Below are 22,959 nucleotides of genomic sequence, written 5' to 3'. Positions count from 1 at the left end.
TTGTCGTAGTGGAGACCAAGTCGCAGTGACCAGGCGTCCGGTGTGTGATAACAATGAGTCGTAATGTCGTTAAAAGGTGTCTTTTCTATTGCTCAAGGCGAGAAGGCTGAGGCTGCCACCCGTTGATATAAGCCATGAGGCCCATACCCAGCAAGACCACACCGATCATGGATGTGTAGGGCAGGCCATGCGCCAAGACTTGTTCACGAGAAAGACCTCCTGTCTGGCTAGAACTGGGCGTTATAGTGTTCGCCCGAGACAATGTAGGGGGTTCACTAGATCCTCCAGGAGTTACCTGACCTCCACTTGAACTTGTCGAAGGTGTCCTGATAAGCGTCGACTCATCCGACGCAACGCTGCCTGTCTCAAACTTGTGCATTTCCTGTGAGTTTGATCGGGACCGTGACTTCTCGCGAGCAAGAATCTCTCGCGCCTCGGCATCCTTTCTTATTTGCAGAGCCATCTCGGCCAAAGATTGGCGGTCTGCATCTCGTTCCTTTTCGGCCACTTCCGCACGCTGCTTGAAAGTGTCGAGCTGTTGCTTGAGGTCTTTAATCTCCGAGACCATTGACTCGAGCTGATTGTGCAGATGTATTGCAGATGCCTCCACAGCGTCAACTTGGGGAGGTAGTGGCTTTGCATCGGACTCGCCAGTCGGTGTCTCCACATCAGGAGAGGATAAAATCTCAACGGGTGGCTCAAACGCTTGTTCCAGGGTTGACTGATCTTCCTCTGGTTTCACCGGAGCACCGTTTACCTTCGCCGCAGCAGCGTCTTCGAGTCGTTTGGCTAACTCCTCCGCTAGTTCTCGCGCTTGTCGTTCATGGTGCAACATTTCCTCCAGATCCTTCATGCGGGATGTCTGTGATTCTATCTCCTTTCGCGCAACGTTAAGCGCTTCTGTAAGTTGAAGAATCTGGCTGACGTTGCCATCTTGTCGAATCGGAGAGGCACCAGGATTAGGTGTAGGAACCTTGGGTCTCTCTGTTGTACCACGCTTCAGCGATGGCACATCTGGTTTCTCTGGGAGAGGTTGTTGTGGCGGAGGGGCAGGAGGGTCAGAAAACCGTGCCTTGTTGTCATTTCTTAGAAAAGGCATGGCATTGCCTCCACCGTTGGACATCTGAAGTCTGGGTGGCTCGGCCGGCTCTAGTCGCTGCTCCATGTCTTTAATGTCGTCGTGGGATAGTAAAGTGCTTATGAACTGGCTCGTCCGCCCGAGATCTTGAGTTTGAAGACGCGCGGTGCGCATCTCGCTCTGGAAAGAAGGGTCAGTTGCTTGTACTAAACCGAGTACGCGTCTAGCCTCAATGAACTTACCTGAAGCCTTTTTACAATCTGCTCAGTGCTAATGGGCGAGAAGAAAAAGCCACCCCGTTGATGAGCCATTCCGTTTGGTGGAGCTGCCATCATGCCGCCTGCAGGCATCATGCGCCCATTATTTGCCATGGAAGCCTGACTTCCGTTGCGCCCTCTGTATGGCATGCCGCCAACTGGCTGCATCATCATCGAGCCGTTCGCCGGGTCAAGGTCGCCGAAGTTCATGTCCAATAGGTTATTTGATGCGTTCAGGAAACCGGAATGTTCCACTTTGGCAGCCACCTTATGATGAACCACCGTCTTCTGGTCTTCGCTCACGATGTCGATTCCAAGTTCCAAGTGGTCGCCGGTCTGCAGCTCGTGCGGCTCCGACTCGCGATTCTCCTGAGATAGCCGTGTCCCGTTGACGAATGTACCATTGGACGACTTGACGTCTCTAATCCATATCTTGCCCTGACGGTCTGCCCAGATTTCTGCGTGCTGCCGCGACAGAACCTTGGAGTCAAAGAAGCCATTGATGGGGGTCGGTACCGTTTTTGCGTTCGTCTGACGACCAATCCTAAGGGTGTCAGGGGAGAAAGGAACGGAAATGGTCTTGCGTTCGAAGGTGCCATTCAACGACAACAGATATAGTACAGGTTGACCGCCTGATGGGGCGCCTTCGGTCATAGGGCGCGGCATACCAGAGTGGCTCGCCATCTGCCCTTGCGATTGCAATATGGGCGAAGGCGAGTGCATGGAGGAGGTACCATTAAGCCCGCCCCCTACAGGGCCCCCATTGGCGTTTCCGGGCATCATCTGCGGTCGCGCTGCCAATCTTGCAGCTGAAAAATCGGATTGGCCTTCGGGCTTCGAAGATGGCCAAGGAGCTTTGCCTTGGGGACGTTTCCTGGCGGCGGTAGCATTGGGCCACGAGCTCAGATCCCCGGCAGCGGACATAGACGCGCCGCCATTTGCCGCGTTTGATTGGGAGGGCTGCTGGGTGTTGGGACCGACCACGGTAGAGGTGGAGGAGTTGGATGCGTTGGAGGACAAGGATGAGGATGAGTTTGTTCTCTGGATATTCTTTCGAGGCAGAAACATGCGGTTGAGCTCTTCCGGATTCATCTGGTTAAGAGTCTGACCACCGTGACCATTCATACCCCATGCCGGCCGATTGTGTTGCACCAGAGTAGGGGGGCTTGCGACCGCGGTCATGAGGGGTGGTTATTGTTGTCGTGTCGAGGGGCGGATTTGCGGAGCGGAATGGCAATGGTTTCGAAGAAAACGGGGATGAAGGAACCGAACGTGGTGCTTGGTGATGACAGCGTCGTGACGGTGTTGATGGAGGGAAATGAATGTATGATGTCGTCAAAGAAGGGCTCTCCACCATCCAGGCGACCCGAGTTTCGATGCTGACCGTGTAAAAAGGGATTTTGAGAAGGATGCGGAAAGAAGCGAAACCAAGAGTCGCAGTGACGGGATGCCGTAACTCGCGTTATGGGGAGTTGAATAGAGATCTGGCGAAGAGGTGCGGTTGAAAATGAGGTTCGAGGCTCATTTCTTTAGCGCCAGAATGGCAATGGCACCTGCTGTGATTACTAGCCTAGCAAACATGGGGGGGCTGTCTGGGAGTCGGGGAGTCGTCGTCTCACCACCACCCCAACCCATCCAGTCCCAGTCGCCTCTCTGCCTGTCTCGTAAAATTTAAGCGGGATGCGTTTCCCTCCTTCTGACTTCTGAAATTGCCAATCTGCATGGACAGATCAGACAATTCCCTGGTGGCCCGACTAAGATGCCGGAACTAGGATTGATCAACGATGTCCCTTTCTCTAGGAACTTTGCTAATGTTTCTTCGAGTGGGAAAATAAGTCATTACCGAGCCCTGGGTAGAGCACCTCACGTGACCGCCGCTATCCCGTATCTTTTGACCCAATTGGAAGGCATTTCTGGATGAAACCACTGCGAGTCAGCCACTGCTTGACTCCAGTAACTGCAGCGACTTGTTGTCGCTACCCAACAGGCGCGGCTGGTACGCGACATGTCCTATCCAGCGGTTACCTAACATCATTGTATCGAACCGCTTAATCATCAAGCTACAGACTCGTATGTGCAAGGCTATTTTCCCGAAAAGCAAAAGGGTCGTTACATTGAGCTTGGAGATGCTGGTAATTAATACTACATGTACATACGTACGTCTGCATTTGTACCTCCCAAGTGCCTCTGTGCCTCTAGCCGACCCGTTGGCTAAGAAAAACCAGGCCCGCTATAAAGGCGGATGTTGGTAGAGGCCGTACCACCTCTGTGGAGAAAGCCCAATAACTGTCAGGCCTCGCTGGCCCGTGCTTCAAGATTTCCGAAGCTCTTCCCGGACACTGATGATTAGAGTGCTGTAGAACCCCACCGGAAGGGAAGAAGAACCTCTGAATTGCGCGAACGAGGTCGCTCACTCTACAAGGAAATTTTTATTTCACCAGCAATCGACTCCCGAAAGCAGCAACCATGCCTGTACCCGTCGGTCACGGTCCCTCCGCCGGCCCATCGGCCTTTGACAAGAGTCAGTAGAAGACTGTGGCGCCCTTTGACCGATCATTCGAGCTAACCGTCGCATACAGTGAAAATGGGTGGCATGATGGGCGGAAGTCAGTAGCATAGGCGCCTTTGAGACCGAGCATTGCTGACTTGGCTTGTAGCTGTCGGCGTCATCATTGGCTTCATCTTCGGTACGCAGGGTAGCCCGGCCGAATGATAGGCCCTCGGGTGAGCTGACTTGTCGCAACAGGAACTGTGAATATCTTCCGATACGGCGCGGGGGCAAATGGCATCATGCGCACATTGGGCCAGTATATGGCGGGATCCGGTGCAACTTTTGGGTCAGTACTGGCTGCGCCTACTCTATGGCCATGTGCCGCCCTGCTAACCAATTTATGCAACAGGTTCTTCATGGGTATCGGCAGTGTCATTCGATCCGATGCGTCTCCCATCGCAAACGAAGCTTTCCTCCGCGCACAAAGACGACCCTACATTATGGCTGCCCAGAGAGCCTACCGACCGCGGGAACTATAGGCTTCTCTTGATGCGCAACAATTCTTGGGATGTTACATATTCGATTAACGGTATCCGCGCAGCGACGATATCCCAGAACCCACTACAGCCAGCCGACTGGCCTTGTACTTTTCTCAATATATGTACCATAAAGAAGTGTAGGGAGGCCTTTAAGGGCAAGACTGCGAGCAATACATTCGTCAAGTCAAAATATGCAGGAAATGGCCGTTTATTGACGCAACAACAGCAAGGGTTTGCAATAATCTCCTTGGTGATTGTGAATGCTGTACAACAGCTGAGTCAACTATTACTTGGCATTGGTCGCTGCAATTTGGCAGTCTCCCAGCTAACATTACGCAGACAGCCACATTGAAATCTTGGATATTCTTTTATGCACGCACGCTCATTGGCAGATTTGTGGCGGCCTATTAATCAAAGAGCCGTGGTAGGAGCCAGTAGAGTGGCTGCAAGCAATGCAAGACAGCGCCCAATGCTAGGGCTGATAAGAATCATCTGAATATGAAAGACTTCAGATGGCATCTAACCGCATAACGTACGAGGAAAACCTACGGTCTCGGCTAAGGGACGAGGTGGTGGTGGTGGCAGCGGTAGGTACATACATGTAGAAATGAGTGGTTCTGCCACACGGACAGCTCATTTGGTTCCTGAACACTATTGTGAAGTCTATGCGCTCAGCCCCAGCTTGCATACCCGCTGCCATCCAATCCGACTTGATTGCACGGTATTGGGTTTGTCATGATGGGCCGCAGGCCTTTGTAGGAATCATCGCGACTGTCGTCGACCCATCGTTGTAGTTTATTTCAACCTGCAGACCAAACTTTGGAGTTCCCGTGTGCGCCCACTCCATCAAATGACCCGTCACAACGGGCTAGGTGGAAACAGAAAGGGGGCAAGGCACAAAAGCAGTTTCCGTCGTCGTTCTGACGTGATTGCACCGTTGCACACCACCGTCTCGCCTTACAAGTAGGTACGGAAGAGCAAAGCGCGACCATGTCTCAGCTAAAACTTGGTCGAATTTCAAGCAACCAGTTCGACAGCTACGTGGCCCATGAAGACACTCACTTCTCAAGCAAGAAGGGGCGGCCAAGTGGTACGAGGCCATTTGGGGCGATGCCGGGAAGTCACGGCCTCGAGGTCAAGTCTAGGTACCTATGTCGACAACACACATGCGCATTCCAATATGATATGGCAAAAAGGAGTATCGCACAAGATAACCCCATGGTATCGATACCACTCGAGATAAGCAAGTCTGTCTCGTGCCTGGTCGTCATGGCTACAAGATGAGTGGCGCGCGGGATGTTCAAGTCTGCAGCGAAGAAGCAAATTGCCCGGGAAGAACCAACGCGAACCTTCCTTCCTTTTTTCCGGTTGAATAGGTAAAACCTTGGCTTCCGGTATATCGCCAGCTACGCATGAAGGACCCCGGCCTTCGGCACCACGACCTCGCCGATATATCTTTAGGTGAGGGCTGACCCCCCCCCCTCCACCTGAACGCTGCTTCTTAGGTTCATGGTGTAGTGGTCAGCGGTTGATCAAGGTCCGGCGGTGCACACCCGCGGTCCGGACCAGACGTTCGGGAGAATGGATGTCGCATTTGGATGCATGTACGAAATTCAGGGCAGTATGCAGACCGGGCAACCCACCCTATGAGCTGAGAAAGAAAGGAGTCGCGTCGATCTTCCACTGGGGCTTTGGCGGTTGTCTCACTGTGCTACGCTATCGAAAATCGCCCAAGGTGAGCAAAGGCAACCTCAATTATAGAAACTTTGCCGCGTATCCTTCGTGTTTCCGAGACACGAAAGCTTGTCCATTGGCAAAGGGTGCCTACCGCGAACAGATGTTGTTGCTCAGGGCTGTCTTTGCCGAGCGGTTCAGCAGGGTGCATGCGAGGTCAACATAACCCCCAAGAGGCCCGCTGGTCCGGGGATATTAATGCCATCCCATCTTCCACTTCCTTGGCTCAATTCCCTGCTGGGATCGTTCTATCCGTGTTCGTCTGAAGGGGTCTTGTGAAGCTATCAGGCTACTATAGAAACCGTGCCAATGGGTCTCTTCTCACTCTGCAGCGGTCTGCTGGGCTCCATCACCCCAGAGCAACAGAACTTGTAAGCACACGCACGCGTTGCCTCTTCCCGTCGCGTCCTATGGCCGGGCTCTAACGAGGTGCAGGAAGTCGTTATGGGGTACCCTGTTGTTGCCCACGTTGCCGATGTGGCTCATGAGCAAGGGCGGTAGCTATGGCGTCGCCCCGTGGGGAGACAGGACAGCCGAAGGGACCAATGCCTACACCGACTACCCGACGACAGGCGTGACAAGGCATTACGAGTTCAACATCACGCGGGACGTAATAGCACCCGATGGGTACCAGAAGTCGGTGCTGCTGGTAAACGGGCAGTTCCCCGGTCCTCTGGTCGAAGCCAACTGGGGTGACTACATCGAGGTCAAGGTCAACAACCAAATCACTGGCGACGAAGAGGGCACGTCAATGCACTGGCATGGATTTCTCCAACAGGACACCCCTTGGATGGACGGCACCCCTGGCGTAAGCCAATGTCCTATCGCGCCCGGCAAGAGCTTCACATACAAGGTCCAAGCTACGCTCTACGGTACATCGTGGTATCACGCCCACTATTCGGGTCAATATGCCGGAGGTCTCTTGGGTCCGATGGTGATTTACGGTCCTAACCATGTTGACTACGACATTGATGTCGGTCCAATCATGGTCAACGGTATGTACACCTATTGCATTAAATTGGCCAAACAGCGTGCAAGGGTTAATAATAACACGCGGTAGATTGGTGGCACAAGGACTACCATTCGGTTATTGAGGACATCATGGCGCCTGGGTTCCGCGGTCAAACCATATCCGACAACAATCTGATTCAGGGCAAGATGATGTTCAACTGCAGTTCGGTCGCGAAGGACGACAAGACGCCCTGCCATAACCATGCCGGCGTTGCCAAGTTCCGGTTTCAGAAGGGCAAGACTCATCGCCTCCGGTTCATCAACACTGGTTCTCAGGGCACTGAACGCATTTCGATCGATGGACACACCATGACGGTCATCGCCAACGACTTCACCCCCATTATACCCTATGACACCAAAGTAGTCATTGTTGGCACCGGACAGAGAGTCGATGTCGTAGTCAAGGCCGACGCTGGCAAGGCCGATTCGGCCTTCTGGCTCCGGGCGACCCTGAGCCCCTGCTCGGTAGCCAAACAGCATTTTGCGCAGGCCGCCATCTTGTACGATGACGCTGATGAGAACGAACTGCCCGACAGCAAGGCATGGCCTGACGAGGATCCCAACACCTGTGCCAACGACGAGCTGTATCTCACTCAGCCGGTGTACCCCATCAAGGTCCCCGAGCCGTCCTTCACCCAGGAGATGGACATCGGTGTCATCATCAACGAGACGGACCACTTCCTGTGGACCTTTGACGGCGTTTCACCGCGTGTGGACTACAACCACCCGACCCTCCTCGCGGCCAAGGAGGATAACTTGACCTCTTTCGGATCGGCAGCCGGCATCTACGATTATGGCACCAACAGTTCCATCCGCATCAACATCTGGAACCCGCTTATCGCGTAAGTTTAATGCCTACACCTGTCCATCACCAAGACGCTCTGCTGACTGACATATTAGCCCCCATCCCATGCACGCACACGGCGTGGAGATGTACATCCTCTCACAGGGACCCGGGAAGTGGGATGGCTCCACGATCACCAACGCCAACAACCCTCTGCGCCGCGACGTGCACATGGTACAAGGCGGCGGGCATCTCGTGGTGCAGATTGACACGTGGAACACCGGTCTCTGGGCGTTCCATTGCCATATCGCGTGGCACGCGGCTCAAGGCTTCTTCACCCAGTTGGTGTTTGATGCGCATGAGCTCACCAAGCTGGACATTCCCGACAGCATATACCAAACATGCCGGGAGTGGGACGATTTCACGTCGAGGGCGGTGGTGGACCAGATTGACAGTGGTATCTAATGTGGCGCGTTGTATTTCCTCCCCCCCTTTTTTTGTTCTTCTTTGTATATATTCGCATGCATCGACATGCTGTATCATCTTATCAATAGTAGTTAGCTAGATAACTTTGTAACACCAACCATTTCCAACGGCTTTGATTATATTGCCTCTGTCTGTTATGCCGTGGAATGATGTTTCGTGACGAAACTCGTCTCTAAAGGTCCCTGGTAGACTGGATATGATCTATTGCTATGATAGCAGACACCCAAATCACACTCTTTGGCCAAACTCAAGTCTGAGAGCGCAAGCTGGTATCCCCCCTTCTACCAGTAGAACAGGCCTGCCTGCATCCAACACCGCCGCTCGGTGCCTCGGTCTCGACCGAGATTCCGCTCGAAATAGACTGAGCTAAACCTATGCCGCCGACCTGCGCTTGGGGGAGAATCCCGTTGCGAGCGCATGCTCCATGCCCCATGATCGACTTGGGGCTCCGAGACACTCAGGGGTATGACTCGAAGAAAGAAGGAAACTCTATCGGGCAGCCCTGAATAAAAAGAAGAAGCGCCCCCGCCCCTCCCTCTCCCCCACCCCACCGGACCCGGGTCAGCTTGTCTCACTATAGTAGCGCTCTCCGCTCCGACACAAAACAAGATGGTGTGTGGGTACGGTGATCCTATGTATGGAATCTCGATTCGTGTGCTGCTCGTCAAGTTGCCCCTGGTGACTCGCTACTTACGATGCCGTCGGGCCCCGATCTGGAGGAGCGGCGGTCGTAGCTCCCGCTTGACTTCGAACAAAGAACTGTGGGAACCTAGAACACGTCCATTCGGCAGGCTTTCACTCCAGGCTTTCTTTTATCGCAGAGATGGGCCCTCACTCGGAGCTGTTTCACCGCTAGTAGTTTAACTGTCACTGCCGGGAGTGTGTAAGTACGTATTTCCTTATGTCCTGTACGTAGTCGATTCCCCCTATTTGATCATTGACGGAGAGCTGGGTACCTTCCTTCAAGTGGCCTCACTTACCTGCTCTTAATATAATAGATTTCCCTTCCTCATTGATCCCTATGGGCTGTTAGAGTCTTGGGTTTGCGTCAATGAAAGGAACACAGTGCATCAATTTGAAAATGGGGTAGTACTAGATGAATTATTAAGCCTATAGAAAGTATTCCACCCGTCGCTATCTTCTGGTCGCCTCGACAATCAACCATTCCTTTTCGGGCCTCGGTTCCGGTCAACGCTGGTTGCTGGTTATACCATATCTCTGCTGAAATGATTCCAAGTCGCTCTTTGTGATATATAAGCCATCGAATTTTGCAATGAAAGACTTCTGTATTTCCTCGTGTTGCCGCCTCAGAGTGTTTATCGCAGTACGTAAACCCTCGAAATCCCGCACTGGTTGTATACTGCTCATGTTGCAATTATCAAGGAAAGCCCAACCTCGTACTGCAAAAAACAATGATGGTAGATACTTGTACGACCCGACACTGACCGGGATCCCGATCAAGTGATGGATGTAAATATAATCCCGAGGTCTCAGCCCTGCCGTCCAGGACTTTGTAGGGCCAGGGAACGTCCTCGATGGTGTGCGTATGGTGCTTTGCCAAAGTCGCACGATGCGTATGGTACAAACTGCATCGATGCCTGGAAGACCATATCGAGGAGGTTGTGCTTTAAGGTCATTTCGAAATCTTTCAGGGCCAGAACGTATCCGCTTGTAGATTGTGACGATGTCTTGCTCAGCCATAGTCTTGATTTGATAGTTTCGCGTGAGCTCATCGAGATGAGGAAACAAATCTCGTACGATTTTGTCCAGACTGATCATGTCTGTTGGGGGCTGTTGCTCAATATCTGTTATTGAGGCCTTTACATCCGAAGTGGGCTCTGGGTGTGTTCGGACGTATCTCTGTGAAGCTTTGCACAGCGCTTGTTGCGTCACGTTTTCGAGAGTACTCAACATGTATACATGCAAGCGTCTTAGGTATAAATGCACAGCCCCGAGTCCGACGATTTCGTGTTCTTCCAATCTTTCAAACAAGAGGATTGACTGCTCATGCACGCTGAAAAGCCCGGCCGACGTTATGCGGACGCAAAGTAGGTGGAAAATCTCGTGGCGAAGGAAGGCTAGTTTGTACCTCGTCAACTCAGCTTTCGATAGATCAAGCCACTCCGTGTCGTGGGGTAACCCCTGCGGGAAGGAAGGGTGTGCCCAGGAAGGCAGGCGCACCAAGGCATCCATCCTGTCTGGACCCCTAGCCTTTCTCACGAGATCGCCAACAAACCGCATGATGACACGGTTTAGCTGGCAAAGCAATTTAGCTTCGTTGTATGTGAGCTGGGGATTCCGCGAAGCCACCCCCCCTAACCAAATAGTACGCGATCTGGAAGCGCAGCTGATCGCGGCTCATACCAGTGGAGAGCTCTGGGAATCGGATAATGGCCAACGCGTCTTTCAAACAGTCGTAGCCTATCGACCTGCAAGCGACCTCAGATAGGATGGTCCGTGGCTTCCACATGTAGCTGTGCCACATAATTGGGGATGCGTGCAGACAGGCTCGCAGGTCTTCAGACGAGTCCAATGGGCCCAGGACGCCCGCTAAAACCTCAGTCGGGAGTTTTGATAGCCCGGGTGACGCCATGATGAGTGATGTTCATCAAAGTTGGTAGGGAATTACCGTATAGCTACTGCAGCTGTAGTAGAGTGGTACAAAGATATCTTGAAGTTGTGCTGAAGTTGATATCGGCATGAGTTCATAATGATACTCTTTCATATTTTGTTGGGCGTTGAATTTGCGGTTCGATTCCAGCGAACGCTGGCAGGAACAAACGACTCCCAGAAAGAAGGATACCATCAGATATGAACTCTAAAATCTTACGTAAAGCCGGTACTTACAAAGTGCTCAAAATAAACATTAGGTATTGATCAATACATCAGCGGTAGACAATATCGAAATGTACTGTTCTAGTAGATACTAGCAAAGCCCTGCGTCTCTAGAGGGCCAGCGATGTGCACCCCCATCAGCCCTGCCAGATTCTCGAGCCAGTCCCAAAGCGGTGACTTCTCGCGGCGCAGTAGAGGTGGCCGTGCCTGCCGTCGCGCGCCATCATCTGTATGGGCGCCTTCTTGACCGTCTTGCGGAACTGCGAGCCGCTGATGGCCTTGGAGCTGGCCGTGATGGGGCTGAACTCGAGGTCCGCTTCGAGGAAGCAGATAAAGCCGCAATAGGTCGACAGGGTGTCCTAGTCGTCCTTCATCATCTGGCGCACCTCTTGCTCTGTCTTCTCATACTGGAGGAGCAGCCCTTCGCGGCAGTGATGACCGAGGTAGAGCGTCTTATCGAGCGTGCGGTCCTCCGTGTACAGAGCCCAGCTTGTCCATGACTCGTCAGAGCTTGACGTTGTCCAGGCCGTGCTCTCTGGCCATGTCAACGAGGCCTTGGCTGTACGCCCAGTCGGAGATGCAAACAACATCGTCAAAGACCAGGCCGTTGATAGTGATGCCAGAATGATCTCGAATACGCAGATAGACCGTCAACCCTCCGACTGAATCGCCCCCCCCCCCCGGACCATAAGAGTTATGGGATTCATGGTCTTGCTTAACCCGGCCCTCATCTTCAGTCTCGACCGGCCGAGAAGCTTCAAGATTGACAGACGGCCGCTCATTGAATTGTCCGCGTTCAAGGAACCAGTTTACGCACACTTCTCTGTGGGGGTTCTCTTTACGTTATGGGGGCTCTGTATTACGTATTTCTATGTAAGATCCACACCGAATCGCCCGCAAGCCCGGAGAGCGTATATACTGACAGTCTGCTCGAATGCGGTGCAGACGCTGTTCTCGTTGACGCTGTCCAGTCTCGCCACGGACCCCGGCAAGATGGGCCTGAGGGTCGGCATGGTCTTCAGCGTGGGCAGTCTAGCCTGTGTTACAGGGTCACCGCTGGCGGGTGTGCTGATTGGCGTCGAGAATGGCAATTTCCTCTACATACAATCTTATGGAAGCGTCTCTATCCTTATAGGATTTTCTCTCCTAGGCGTTTCACGGTTATATCGGTTCTTCCATTAGGCACGAATGTGGCACATTCTCTGTAGGAAAATCGAATGACGATATAATACCAGGCCCATATATTGCACTGTGTTCAAATCATCAATTCCAACCATCATCATGGGCCACAAAACTACCCAAAAACTAGACTGAGCAGGCACGCAGTCCGCTTGATAATCCGAGGATATTGCAGCAACGGGTTCATCGGCTGCTCCCGAGATCTTGGCCAGGTTGTGCTTACGGCCGATAAGGCGATTGGATGTTGCCTGCTGACTGCATGGTGGCGTTTATTGAGGCTTTGTAAACCACGAATCGTTGGTCTGAGTTTCTGTTTCAACGCCGAAGGGAACACGAAAGGACCACACAGAACCAGCACGGTGACTGTATGGATTACTCATCAATGATGCAGGATTGTGACGGTTTCGTTCAACTCGTGATGTACCTGGAATGCCCGGAGCCTGATGCTGAAAAATGGAAGGTAGAGGACATGCACGCATGGCTGGGTCCGCTGTATACATGTACTTACCTATGTAGTGAAAAAGAAATAGACACAGATGCTGTTTCCTTTCCAAGCTGTCGGCATCCAAGTGTAGCTTCCAATTACTAGCCAGTCACAGAGCAATTGCTGTCAGCAACACGCACTGTTCTTTGACTCTTCTCTCCCCCTTTGCTTGCTACTGCTACAACTACAGCAGCTGAAACTGGTCATTTTACCCAAGAAACTACGCGAAACTTTCCGGTTCCTTTGGCCTACACATGCGACCCAACTACTGCCAATATTACCTGCGCCAACCGCTACGCGTCTTACCTTCCACCTACCTTTCCCCGGGACCCTGATCCCTCCATTGGCTACACAGATACCAAGGTCCCAGATGACCCCTCGTGGAAGCTGGTTCGAAATGCCGAATTTGCACTATTCGACAAGGAGCGCGGCTTGGAGGTTTTTGGCCGGGCTCCCAAAATCGCGCGTGGGATCATCTGGTGGCTCAACGTCATCCACGAAGTCCCCGTCTTTGTACCGGAAATGAATGGGCTTTTCGTCACGCAAGATGGCCCGCCGGGAAACATGTCTATCCTGAGGCTAGACCTGTCCCAAGATTTGCCCACGGTCTCACTGATCGAGACCGACCCTCCCATCTAACCTACGGGCGGCCTCTACAACCCCAAGGACAGCATGGCAAGAACAGCTCGCTGTCCCAACACGCCGGGATTTTCCGCTTCGACCCCAAGACCCTCGAGGCCGAGTGGTTGTTGAACAACTACCACGGCTTCAACTTCGCCGGGCCCAACGAATTGGCGCTCGCCCCCTTGACTGGCGACATCTGGATCACCGACATCGACTACGCCTACGCGATGAGCGTGTCCGACGCCCCCAAGCAAATCCAATTCGCCACGTGGCGCTTCCGGCCCTCAACGGGCTAGGTGCAGATCGTGGACACCAGCCTCCAGTACCCGAACGGCATCCAGTTCTCGCACGATGGCGTCACGCTCTATATCGCCGGCCCCGGCCTCAAGAGCTACAGTCCCGTGGCGATCCGCGGTGCGGGCGACTTCTACAACTGCGATATCTATATCCAGTTCAACAGCACGGCGGCCCGCACCGTGTTTGTCTTGGACGTTGACCGCTGGGGCCCCCAGAAGTACCCCGTCATCACGGGGAAGCGCGCCATTTTCTAGGCCCTCGAGGGCGCACCGGACGGGCTCAAGGCCGCTCACAATGGCTACTTGGTGATTACCGGCGGGCTGGCCCCGGGCGTCGACATCACCGATGGGTTTGGGAACCAGATTGCGAGGGTCCAGACGAGCCATCCTGTCAAGAACATTGAGTGGTCGGGAGACGACCTGAATACGTTGTGGTTGGTCGGTATCAATGGCATCACCAAGGTCGAATTTGATCTGAACGGACCTAACTTGAGCTAGACGGGGATGATACCATACTAAGTGGCGAGTCAACTTACGAACCACTATGCGCATTAACGTTCAGGGGGTTGGTAGTAGTTGAGTTGGGTATAGAAATCAGAAATGGTAGATAGACAAAGAATATCTTATTGTATCGGTATTCACATTGCACTTTAGTACTCGAGTCTCAGCACCATCCAGCGCCACATCCCGCTTTCCCCCAAGGGATCACTGCGGACTGTCCCTACGCTGGACTGCGTGTATTTCAAGAACGTAGAGGAGAAAAAGAAATGCTACTACTGCTTTTGCCCGGAATTGAAAGTGTTGCAATCTCATATCTAAAGTTCTCAGACTTGATCTATTGTTTCGAACTTTTCAAAAACTTTCTTTAGTGCAGGGGTCCGAACTTTTCTGTCATGCCACACGGCCAGACTGCCCGAAGGCAAATATTTCTTGACTGATTTGGAATTATATACCGGTGGCTTGTCGGGTTTTCCGCAGAACACCGTCTCTAACCGAATATGGGGACTTCAATGCAAAGTATAGATTATCTTACAATGCTTGCTCCCTATATTGCGCTCTCGGCGCCACCCTGAAAACACTTGTCTTTTCGTTATCCCCTACAACGGTTTATTATTAGCTTGCCTGTCTCCTGATGCTTAAAGTACCTACACTAAGAAGACATTTCGCCTATTAGATAGCTGGTGGTCATATTGCTGGATATTAAGTAGGGGGTGTGGAGAACAGGATTATTCGCGACATTATATGGGCCTCCTTTTTTGTTTTTGCAGCTTTGGATCTAGGTGTACTCAAGGGTCCACCGCAAACTGTTCTTACATTTTTCATGTAGTCTCGTTCAGCAGTGAGCTTCTCTTTCTACTTGGTGCAGTGTCCCTCTGAGAGCTAATCGGCCAATACTGCTTGAGCCAACAGATCTCGGGTGTTACGTGCTTTGTAAATATCCGTGTCTCAGCTCAACGTTTCACGGCACATGCGGTCAGCTTATAGTCATATGGTACGTTGACAAAATCAGATGTAGGTGTTAGTAGTACAAGCCCGTCGGTTCGTTCCCCAGTCATGGCACAGCAGCAGCATTTGACAGGATGCGTATCTCCGTGTGTGCAGGCTACCTGAGACTTTTCTCTAGTAGTCTCTTGAGTCTATATGGACCGCCAACCTTGGCAAAAGCAATCCTTTGGAGCGCCCAGTCACTTCCCCGAAGCTTGGCTCAACCAAGGCCGCAATACATCGACGCTGTCATACAACAACGGGACGATGCTCATCAGGAAGCCCAGGGAGAGTTCCCACGAGCAGGATGGCGGTCTCTGCGAGGTAACAATGCCGCTACAGTAACTTTTCATTCTCCGAAGAATCTTGCTGGCCCGGAGTTTGTATAGACATGATTAACTGCCATACAGGCGCTCCGATTCGTCGGCCAATACGACAAACCCCTCGACGACCCGCTCCATTCTCCGACACGCCGGCGCCTCGACCGTCTCGGTAGAAGGGATCCAGCTCTCCCGCTATAACCACCTGGGGGTCGCCCCGTCTCCTTCAGATAGGTTGGCCTCCACCTCCGCTCCCGTAGCCTGGAGTACCTGGCCCGGCTCCACGAGTTCTCCGAGGAGAACGTGTTGCTGAAGCTGCTTGGCGGGCGGTAGCTGTTGGAGAGAAACCAGGCTAAGGGGGAGGTGGCATGTGTGGTGACTTAAGAGTTCATGTTCATCCTTTACGTATCTCCAATTAAACCAATTGTATTGCGCACAGAGTGCCGACGAGGTACGAATCAGTTAAATACAGGTCATGTATGATACCCTTTCCTTTGATTCCCTACTAGCATAGCATTCTCGATATACCATGCTTTCAGAAAACCCCAGCATCAAAGTCGCCTATCAAGCCACCACCATGGCCCCATCCGTCGTGTTCTCGGGGGTCTGAACCTGGGATCATGAAAGGAGTGAGACTATCTTCGTTTTGCCTCTTTACTTCGTCTTGCTTCTTTGTATCCTCAGCCTCCCTGGCACGCAGACGTCTCTGACACTCTTCCAACGCTCGGTCCAAACGCAGCATCTCTTTCTTGAGTTCGGCAAGCTTCTCGTATGTCGATTGGTGCATGCTGATGAGTAGGTGGGCGCGCTCTACCGTCTCGTTGTACTTCATCAACTTGGTTCTGGCCGCGGAAGCCACACCATAGACCTGTGAACCCCGAAAATAACGACTGCCGGGCTCCTTTTCGTCGTACATCTGGACCCGACCGGTTATATGACTTGTCTGATCATCCACCACAGCAAGTTTCGAATCTGCTTTGTCGTATCGCCGTCTTCAACAAGAGGCGAAGCCCGTCCCAGAACTTGCTGATTTCCACAGAAGCCCCATCACTTCCTGGACTTGCCGGGCCTCTAGTGGAGTACCACCTCGATGAGATTTTTCTCGAATATGAAGGCAGGATCTTCGTTGCACTGTTATTTCGGGTAGGGTACATGTTGGAAGGGGGTTTTCTGAGCTGAAAGGATCTTGGCCCGGTGTAATCTGTGTGAGACTTCAACAAGCTCACAAGGGCGTCGGATTTTCGTAATTCGGCACCGCCGTCGCTATGGTACAAAGACAAGACCAGTTCTGTCGACTTCGCTCGCACAGGAACAGTACAGTCCCGTACCAGGTTCGTGGCGTGACTCCAAAGATTGTATCCCCTGAGAATATTTCCTCGTAGATAGCGGGTTGGGACCAATGGCCCTCGAGGCACCATGACTGCTTGCTGGCTGCAAAGCCTTTATATCGTTAAACGCGGTGCAAAGCAGATTCGACGACCACTGAAAGTAATGCTCGTAGTTCTCTGATCAGTTGGGAGCGAGCCTGAAGGCAATCACTTCGATATCTCGGAATTACTTTACCCCTAAAATCAAACCAGGCGCCAGCGTCAGTGAGGGGAACCTGGTGCGCCACCAGGTTGGCCAAAAAGCAAGCAAATATCCTGTTTGCAACGAGTCTATAACAATTCACCATTACAGCACAGCTATCTCTTGGTAGTGATGGTTATGCCTTCTATCAGTATGCCTTGAGACCCTTAGGGCGGCACTGACACTATGCCCAGTTGCGGGCAGGTTTCTTTCGTGAAAACAGCATTTCACACAAGGCTCAGAAGGAAGTAGTTGCTTTTCCATCAAGAAAAAAAGAAAAGAAAAAACCCCGAGACCTTCTCCCACATGGAACGTTTCACGAACGATCATCTTCCAGAGAGAAACAATATTTGTGAGTCAACCAGATAAGCCACAAGGCAAATCTCATGCATGCTTCCCACAATCGCGCACTGGATTCGCGGGTCAGGTCAGATCGTCTGGCCTTATTAGTTTCTCATGTAAAAACCATCATGGCACAGCCCCTGTGTCAAGCCATGTTCTTCCAGATTATGTAATTTGTGGCATGGAAGCAACCAAGCAAGTACCAACCTCGGCCGGTGAAAAACACACTAATCAATGAAACGTTGCCATGTTGACTGACTTGCATGGACCCTGTTTGTGAGTCGGGCGTTGGGCTCATCCCTATGCTGCTTACTTCCGGCGTGGGCGTTCCGACGGTCGCCTGTGGCGGTCGCCCAAAAAGCCACACCCAGCACACACTCTCTGTGCATATGCTGAGCACACTACGCCGGCAACTGCAATGTGACAATCTGACCGCAAGATGGATACGAGAAGACGAGTCAGCAGTGCGGCATGGTAACTGCTTACTAGACTGTCATCAAGTATATTGGATGCCGGCCAGTCCAGTCATGCTAGTAGGTCCCTCGCGTCGGGAAGGGAAGACCAGACTCCAATTAGTGCTCGGCGCGGTGCTCGGGATTACGGGATTATTCCAAACTTACAGTACTTGTACGGTCCATGACATCGCTTTACATGAGGAGTTTGGCCGTTTCCCAGCTAAACAATTCATGCAAGGGGCAAGTTTAAAAAAACAGGAAACCACTTGGGCTTGCATCCACCCAGTGAACGCTAGAGACGCACCGAATCGCACTGTCGTCTATAATAAGTCAGGTCCAGGCGCTATCGATATTGTGGGTTAGGCATGACCGGCAGGTCGGCAAGATCGCTACGGGATCGAGTCATTATCCACTGGGTGGATTGGGTGGACTGACTGACAGGAGTGGGAGGTAGGATGGCAGATGGAGGATGGAGACCAGGACTGTCCATTATTGACCAGTGCTGACGAGAGCTGCCCAGCGCTGGCCAGTTGCCAAGGAGGAGGGGGAAAACCAAGCTCGCGGGGACAATTCAGCGTGCGGGGGAGGCGTTTTCCGAGGAAACCGGCCGTCCAACGGCTTCAAAAACATCAACAAGATGCGATAAGCTGATTTCTTTTTCTCGCGGTTTGGTATTGCGATGGCTGGTGCTAGTTGGCATTATTGAAGAGCTGGGCGACGCCAATGCAGCTCAATAAACGCCAAGCTGAAAAGGGGATCGCCGGCAGACCGTTAGCCTGGCCCAGCCGAGCGGGAAAACTCTTTCCTACAGAAGGAGAAAAAAAAAAAAGAAGAAACCAACAGGCACTAGGAGCCGGGCTGGAAAATGACGCAGCATTGCTGTCATGCCGAAAATAGGACAGCTAATTTCGATGCACAACAACACAAGTTAAGGGGAACAGCGTGGTACGATGTCAATGGTCTGGTTTTTTCATGCAGAAGCTCGTAAAACGATGCGCCGTAAGCTGATGGGGGGGCGCACTAGCCATCTTTTTTCGTATATGGGATCCTTGTTCGGGCATGGTCGACGGTTAGCCAGCAATCCAGTTCGGTGCTAGACCTCCCAGCATCAACAATGATCACGGGAAACAGGCGACTACGCTCGCTTTCTATTCGCTACCTGCGGCCTCCTCCCGGCCCACTCCCCAACCTGGTTCGTGCATTGCCCGGGACTCGGAAATGAGATTGACTGACTGGGAAACTGGGAGCTCCGGTCCTGTGCAGTTTAGTTCTTTTCGCGCCTAGCAGGAAGTACGCAAGTAGTTGCTAGCTCTGTCAACTGTCAGTTGATCTTGGCTCCATGGGACTACACTGCCTAGCCTGGCACAATACGAGCTTACGGGCTGCTCGGCTTGGGATGGGCCTGGGATAACGGCAGATTAGTAGCTGGCTGAGCCGCCTCGGCGCATCGGGCTGCAGAATGGCGGCATACATAAAGGTCGGCATGGCGCCGCCTCCTGGAGACAGCTGAAGGGACTTGTTCGCCATCCACTCGTTCTTCAACACTCGCTGCCTCTTTTTCAAGCCCGGATCCCCATCTCAAGCTTGGCATCATGTGGTTCCCCGTCGTCGCCCGCGCCCTGCTCGGCGCCTCCATGGTCTCGGCCTTGGCCCTCCCGAACGAGCCTACCGCTCCCAAGGACCCCGGACACACCATGAAGCTCTTCACCCTGGAGCAGATGAAGGAGGCCTTCAGCAATGGCACCCTCCCGCCCATCAACGCTCCCGTCTCCCACAAGGAGCCCAAGGCGCAGACCAACGCCATGTTCAAGGTTAACGCCGTCAACAGCTGCGCCTCCAACCCCAACGTGCGCTTCGAGTGGCGCGACTACTCCGACTCGGACCGTCACGCCCTGGTCGACTCCATCCAGTGCCTGCGGACGAGGCCGGCCCGCATCGCCGGGGCCAACAGCCGCTTCGAGGACTTTGCCGTCATCCACCGCAACTTCTCTCCCAACATCCACAACAACCAGAAGTTCCTGCTGTGGCACCGCTACTTCCTCTGGGCTTTCGAGCAGGTCCTGAGAGAGGAGTGTGGCTTCAACCGCGCCTTTGTGTGGTGGGATGAGACCAAGGATGCCGGCCGCTTCTCGCAGTTGGACATGTTCTCCCCTAACTTCTTCGGCACCATGCACGGGTGCCTGAACGACGGCGTAAGTTTCCTTATATCCTCCCTCCCTTTAGGCCAAGATGCCGTTCTACCACATGGTATGCTAACCTCACACGTCTTGCAGAGATTTGCCGGCATTCAGCAGGTTGGCGGCGGTTGCGTTTCCCGCGACGGCACCGCCGAGAACACGAAGCAGTGCAACACGGACTTCGAGAACTACTGCCGCGGCATGGGCAACTACCCCGACTTCGAGCGCTGCTGGGAGTTCGGCCCCCACGGCTACGGCCACAACGGCATCGGCGGTACCATGGCGTACGTCGAGATCTCGCCCTCCGACCCCGCATTCTACATGCACCACTCCTACATCGACCGTGTCTACCGCGTGTGGCAGAACGCCGACCCGGCCCGCCGCACCAGCATCAGCGGTCTCACCGCCGACGGCTCTCCCCTGACCATGGACACTCGTAAGTTCCACCAATTGAACCTCCATACCCCTTTCCGTCATCGTCAGCCCCACTTGTCCTTGCGCGCATGCTAACATCAAGTCAATTAGCCATCTCTCTTGGTGGTATCAAGCCCGACGTCAGAGTCCGCGACGTCATCGACACTTTGGACGGTGCTATGTGCTACCGATACACATACTAGGTGATGATTCAAAGCAATATTAGAATTGTAATGCATAATGTAATTTGATGGTTACCATCTACAATGACCAACCTCTTTGCCTTGTTTGCTGCTTGATTGTGTGCCTGACTCTGACGGTCCGTCTCCCGAGTCATTTGACCGACGTTGGCCCCAGCCATACGTAAAGGGATGACCCTGCGCTATCATGGTCTTCTCCAATCTGTAAAAACCATTGCCAGTCATGCTCCTCGTAGCGAGTATTTGTGTTCGTGCATCCAAACTGCGATCTACCACAAACAGTCCATATCGGCATTTCCCGAGCATCTTCGGTTCAACTATCACCTCGCCATATATACTCGTAAATATACCATGCGGTTGTATCATCACCCGTGAATTACACGAAGCGGCTTTCAAATACTGCAAACCTCCTCGTTATTGTATCAATCCAACTCAAAGGGGGGAATTTCTAAGAAACCCCCTTTTGCTCTTCAAGCACCCGAGGCCTGAGAAGAGCGCCGTTTTTACAAAGGGAAATGGCGTCTTATTGGGCTGTTGCTATGCTCTTATGCAACATCTGCCGTGCCTTTTATGCCTTTTGTTTTATACAGCTGGTTCCTGAGTAGCTTCACGGTGGACTATGGATGGTAGGAGGGGGATATGATCCGCGGAACTGGCGGAACTGAGCTACCAAGCAACAGCCTGGCCGTGTTCATATTGACTAAAGCCCCCCTTTCTCTTATATGAATCATCGCAGTAATCCGGTTGGTTTCAGGTGCTGCCTTGTAACTTGCACATCGCTGTATGTGACGATCGTTAATGTGTATAAGTAACGAGGGCCACAGGGTATGCGCATTTCATAAGGGTAAAGACTGGTATGCCAAAGCTCCTGTTCAACGTGAATACCCCTTCTTCCTCCCCTACTTAGCCTGTTGAATCTTATTAGGGAGGTACATGATTATGTTATCAACGACGGACAGTCATAATGTCCCTTTCTCAGTCGTCTAGCGTTATGGAGGCTCATCCGATAAATCCGCTAGGCCTCAGCATTGCTTTGATCTATTATGAAGTTTCTTTGAACGTAAGTGGTCTAAATTAGCTTGGAATGGTGCTTTGACACCACTTGACACAACAACCAACAATGTCTTTGAAGAATGGCAGGTTCATTCTTTGTACGGTTTCGGTGACACCTACCAAAATTCCTATATATTGTCTCATGCCGGAGACAATCGTAGCGGAAGAATAGAAGTTTAGATAACCTAGCGCTCAACGTCATCGACCTTCCGGTCCACTTCGAATATCGTATTTAAATATACTCAGCTCCAGGCAGCAAGGAAGTGCTCACCTTGCTCTCACAGTAACCAAAGACCGGATTACACAATCATGTCTGAAACGGGAGAGTCGAGGCCCTGGGGCTCCTTCCTGTGGAAGCTGTCCTGGATCACGGTACTCGCCTGCGCCCCAGCCTACTTCGCCGGGGTCGCCAACAACAGCATCAAGCCGTACTTCGAGGAGCACGGCCTGGGCTCCGACGCCGCGCATACGGGGCTCGTGCTCGCCAGCTGCATCATGCACGTAATCCTCCCCTACGTCCGGGAGACCATGAAGTTCCTGCTGCTCCCATCGCCCCCTGGCAAGGCCTACCTGCGGTTCTCGGGGTCCCTCGCGATCGTGGCGCTGGTCTTCGACTGCCTTACGGCCAAGTTCGCGTGGGAGTGGCACCAGCTGTTCAACCACGCGGGCGAGACGGTGCTGGCACAGAATTGCTTGGCTCTGTTCATCATTGTCATCATCGGCCTGGCTCTCGAGGCCATTGCTTTGGGGCTTGCTGTGCTCCTTTTTTTCTCTTTGATCGGGGCTGCTGTCATCTCTGAACTTTAGGAAGATATCCTGTATCTTTCCAAGGATATATCTACTATAACATAACGGGTTGAATTTTAATAATTAGGGGATATCCGGTATATAGAATGAGAACTGGCCTTTAAGCTAAGGCTATGTAGGGAGATAATGGTACTATTATAGAATATGCTTCTATAGAGAACTATAGCATGTACATAACACAAGCCTTCACTAGGGTTTAGCTTGAGACTAGACGAGTATATCCAGCCTTGCGAGAGCGGATCATTCCCACGGAAAGATCTCCCTAACAGAATAACAACGTGAAATGGTAGTCTAATAGGAATTCCCACTTGAACTCGGATTCACACAAGGCCCATTGGT

At 52.5% G+C, this 22,959-nt stretch overlaps 9 protein-coding genes across 9 annotated transcripts; 5 read left to right on the top strand and 4 right to left on the bottom strand.

Annotated features, from left to right (window-relative positions):
- Positions 1-85: 85 nt before the first annotated feature.
- On the bottom strand, positions 86-2,517 carry PG985_012226 (FHA domain-containing protein; the record flags this gene model as incomplete). The annotated part of the gene is made up of 2 exons (XM_066831993.1): positions 86-1,258; positions 1,321-2,517. 2 exons carry the CDS (start codon positions 2,515-2,517, stop codon positions 86-88), a joined length of 2,370 nt encoding a protein of 789 aa, XP_066680043.1.
- Positions 2,518-3,801: 1,284 nt separating this feature from the next.
- On the top strand, positions 3,802-4,365 carry PG985_012225 (uncharacterized protein; the record flags this gene model as incomplete). The annotated part of the gene is made up of 5 exons (XM_066831992.1): positions 3,802-3,856; positions 3,915-3,941; positions 3,993-4,022; positions 4,082-4,172; positions 4,236-4,365. The coding sequence occupies 5 exons, from the start codon at positions 3,802-3,804 to the stop codon at positions 4,363-4,365; spliced, it is 333 nt and encodes a 110-aa protein (XP_066680042.1).
- A 2,043-nt stretch (positions 4,366-6,408) lies between these two features.
- PG985_012224 (laccase-1) lies at positions 6,409-8,359 on the top strand (the record flags this gene model as incomplete). Its single annotated transcript, XM_066831991.1, has 4 exons — positions 6,409-6,470; positions 6,535-7,094; positions 7,160-7,952; positions 8,011-8,359. The coding sequence occupies 4 exons, from the start codon at positions 6,409-6,411 to the stop codon at positions 8,357-8,359; spliced, it is 1,764 nt and encodes a 587-aa protein (XP_066680041.1).
- Positions 8,360-9,568: 1,209 nt separating this feature from the next.
- PG985_012223 (uncharacterized protein) lies at positions 9,569-10,973 on the bottom strand (the record flags this gene model as incomplete). Its single annotated transcript, XM_066831990.1, has 2 exons — positions 9,569-10,636; positions 10,701-10,973. The coding sequence occupies 2 exons, from the start codon at positions 10,971-10,973 to the stop codon at positions 9,569-9,571; spliced, it is 1,341 nt and encodes a 446-aa protein (XP_066680040.1).
- Positions 10,974-11,352: 379 nt separating this feature from the next.
- PG985_012222 (uncharacterized protein) lies at positions 11,353-11,805 on the bottom strand (the record flags this gene model as incomplete). Its single annotated transcript, XM_066831989.1, has 2 exons — positions 11,353-11,574; positions 11,602-11,805. 2 exons carry the CDS (start codon positions 11,803-11,805, stop codon positions 11,353-11,355), a joined length of 426 nt encoding a protein of 141 aa, XP_066680039.1.
- Positions 11,806-12,847: 1,042 nt separating this feature from the next.
- Positions 12,848-14,296, top strand: PG985_012221 (lactonohydrolase; the record flags this gene model as incomplete). Its single annotated transcript, XM_066831988.1, has 5 exons — positions 12,848-12,854; positions 13,072-13,484; positions 13,550-13,770; positions 13,819-13,984; positions 14,054-14,296. The coding sequence occupies 5 exons, from the start codon at positions 12,848-12,850 to the stop codon at positions 14,294-14,296; spliced, it is 1,050 nt and encodes a 349-aa protein (XP_066680038.1).
- A 1,842-nt stretch (positions 14,297-16,138) lies between these two features.
- PG985_012220 (uncharacterized protein) lies at positions 16,139-16,519 on the bottom strand (the record flags this gene model as incomplete). The annotated part of the gene is made up of 1 exon (XM_066831987.1): positions 16,139-16,519. One exon carries the CDS (start codon positions 16,517-16,519, stop codon positions 16,139-16,141), a length of 381 nt encoding a protein of 126 aa, XP_066680037.1.
- Positions 16,520-19,561: 3,042 nt separating this feature from the next.
- Positions 19,562-20,763, top strand: PG985_012219 (uncharacterized protein; the record flags this gene model as incomplete). Its single annotated transcript, XM_066831986.1, has 3 exons — positions 19,562-20,161; positions 20,243-20,582; positions 20,672-20,763. 3 exons carry the CDS (start codon positions 19,562-19,564, stop codon positions 20,761-20,763), a joined length of 1,032 nt encoding a protein of 343 aa, XP_066680036.1.
- A 1,359-nt stretch (positions 20,764-22,122) lies between these two features.
- PG985_012218 (uncharacterized protein) lies at positions 22,123-22,620 on the top strand (the record flags this gene model as incomplete). The annotated part of the gene is made up of 1 exon (XM_066831985.1): positions 22,123-22,620. One exon carries the CDS (start codon positions 22,123-22,125, stop codon positions 22,618-22,620), a length of 498 nt encoding a protein of 165 aa, XP_066680035.1.
- Between the last annotated feature and the right edge of the window lie 339 nt (positions 22,621-22,959).

The sequence above is a fragment of the Apiospora marii genome, assembly GCF_038362585.1.
Source record: "Apiospora marii strain CBS 49790 chromosome Unknown utg000009l_segment0_segment0, whole genome shotgun sequence".
Taxonomy (NCBI): domain Eukaryota; kingdom Fungi; phylum Ascomycota; class Sordariomycetes; order Amphisphaeriales; family Apiosporaceae; genus Apiospora; species Apiospora marii.
Note: the sequence above shows the minus strand (reverse complement) of the source record. Positions and strands in the feature narration are given on the sequence as shown.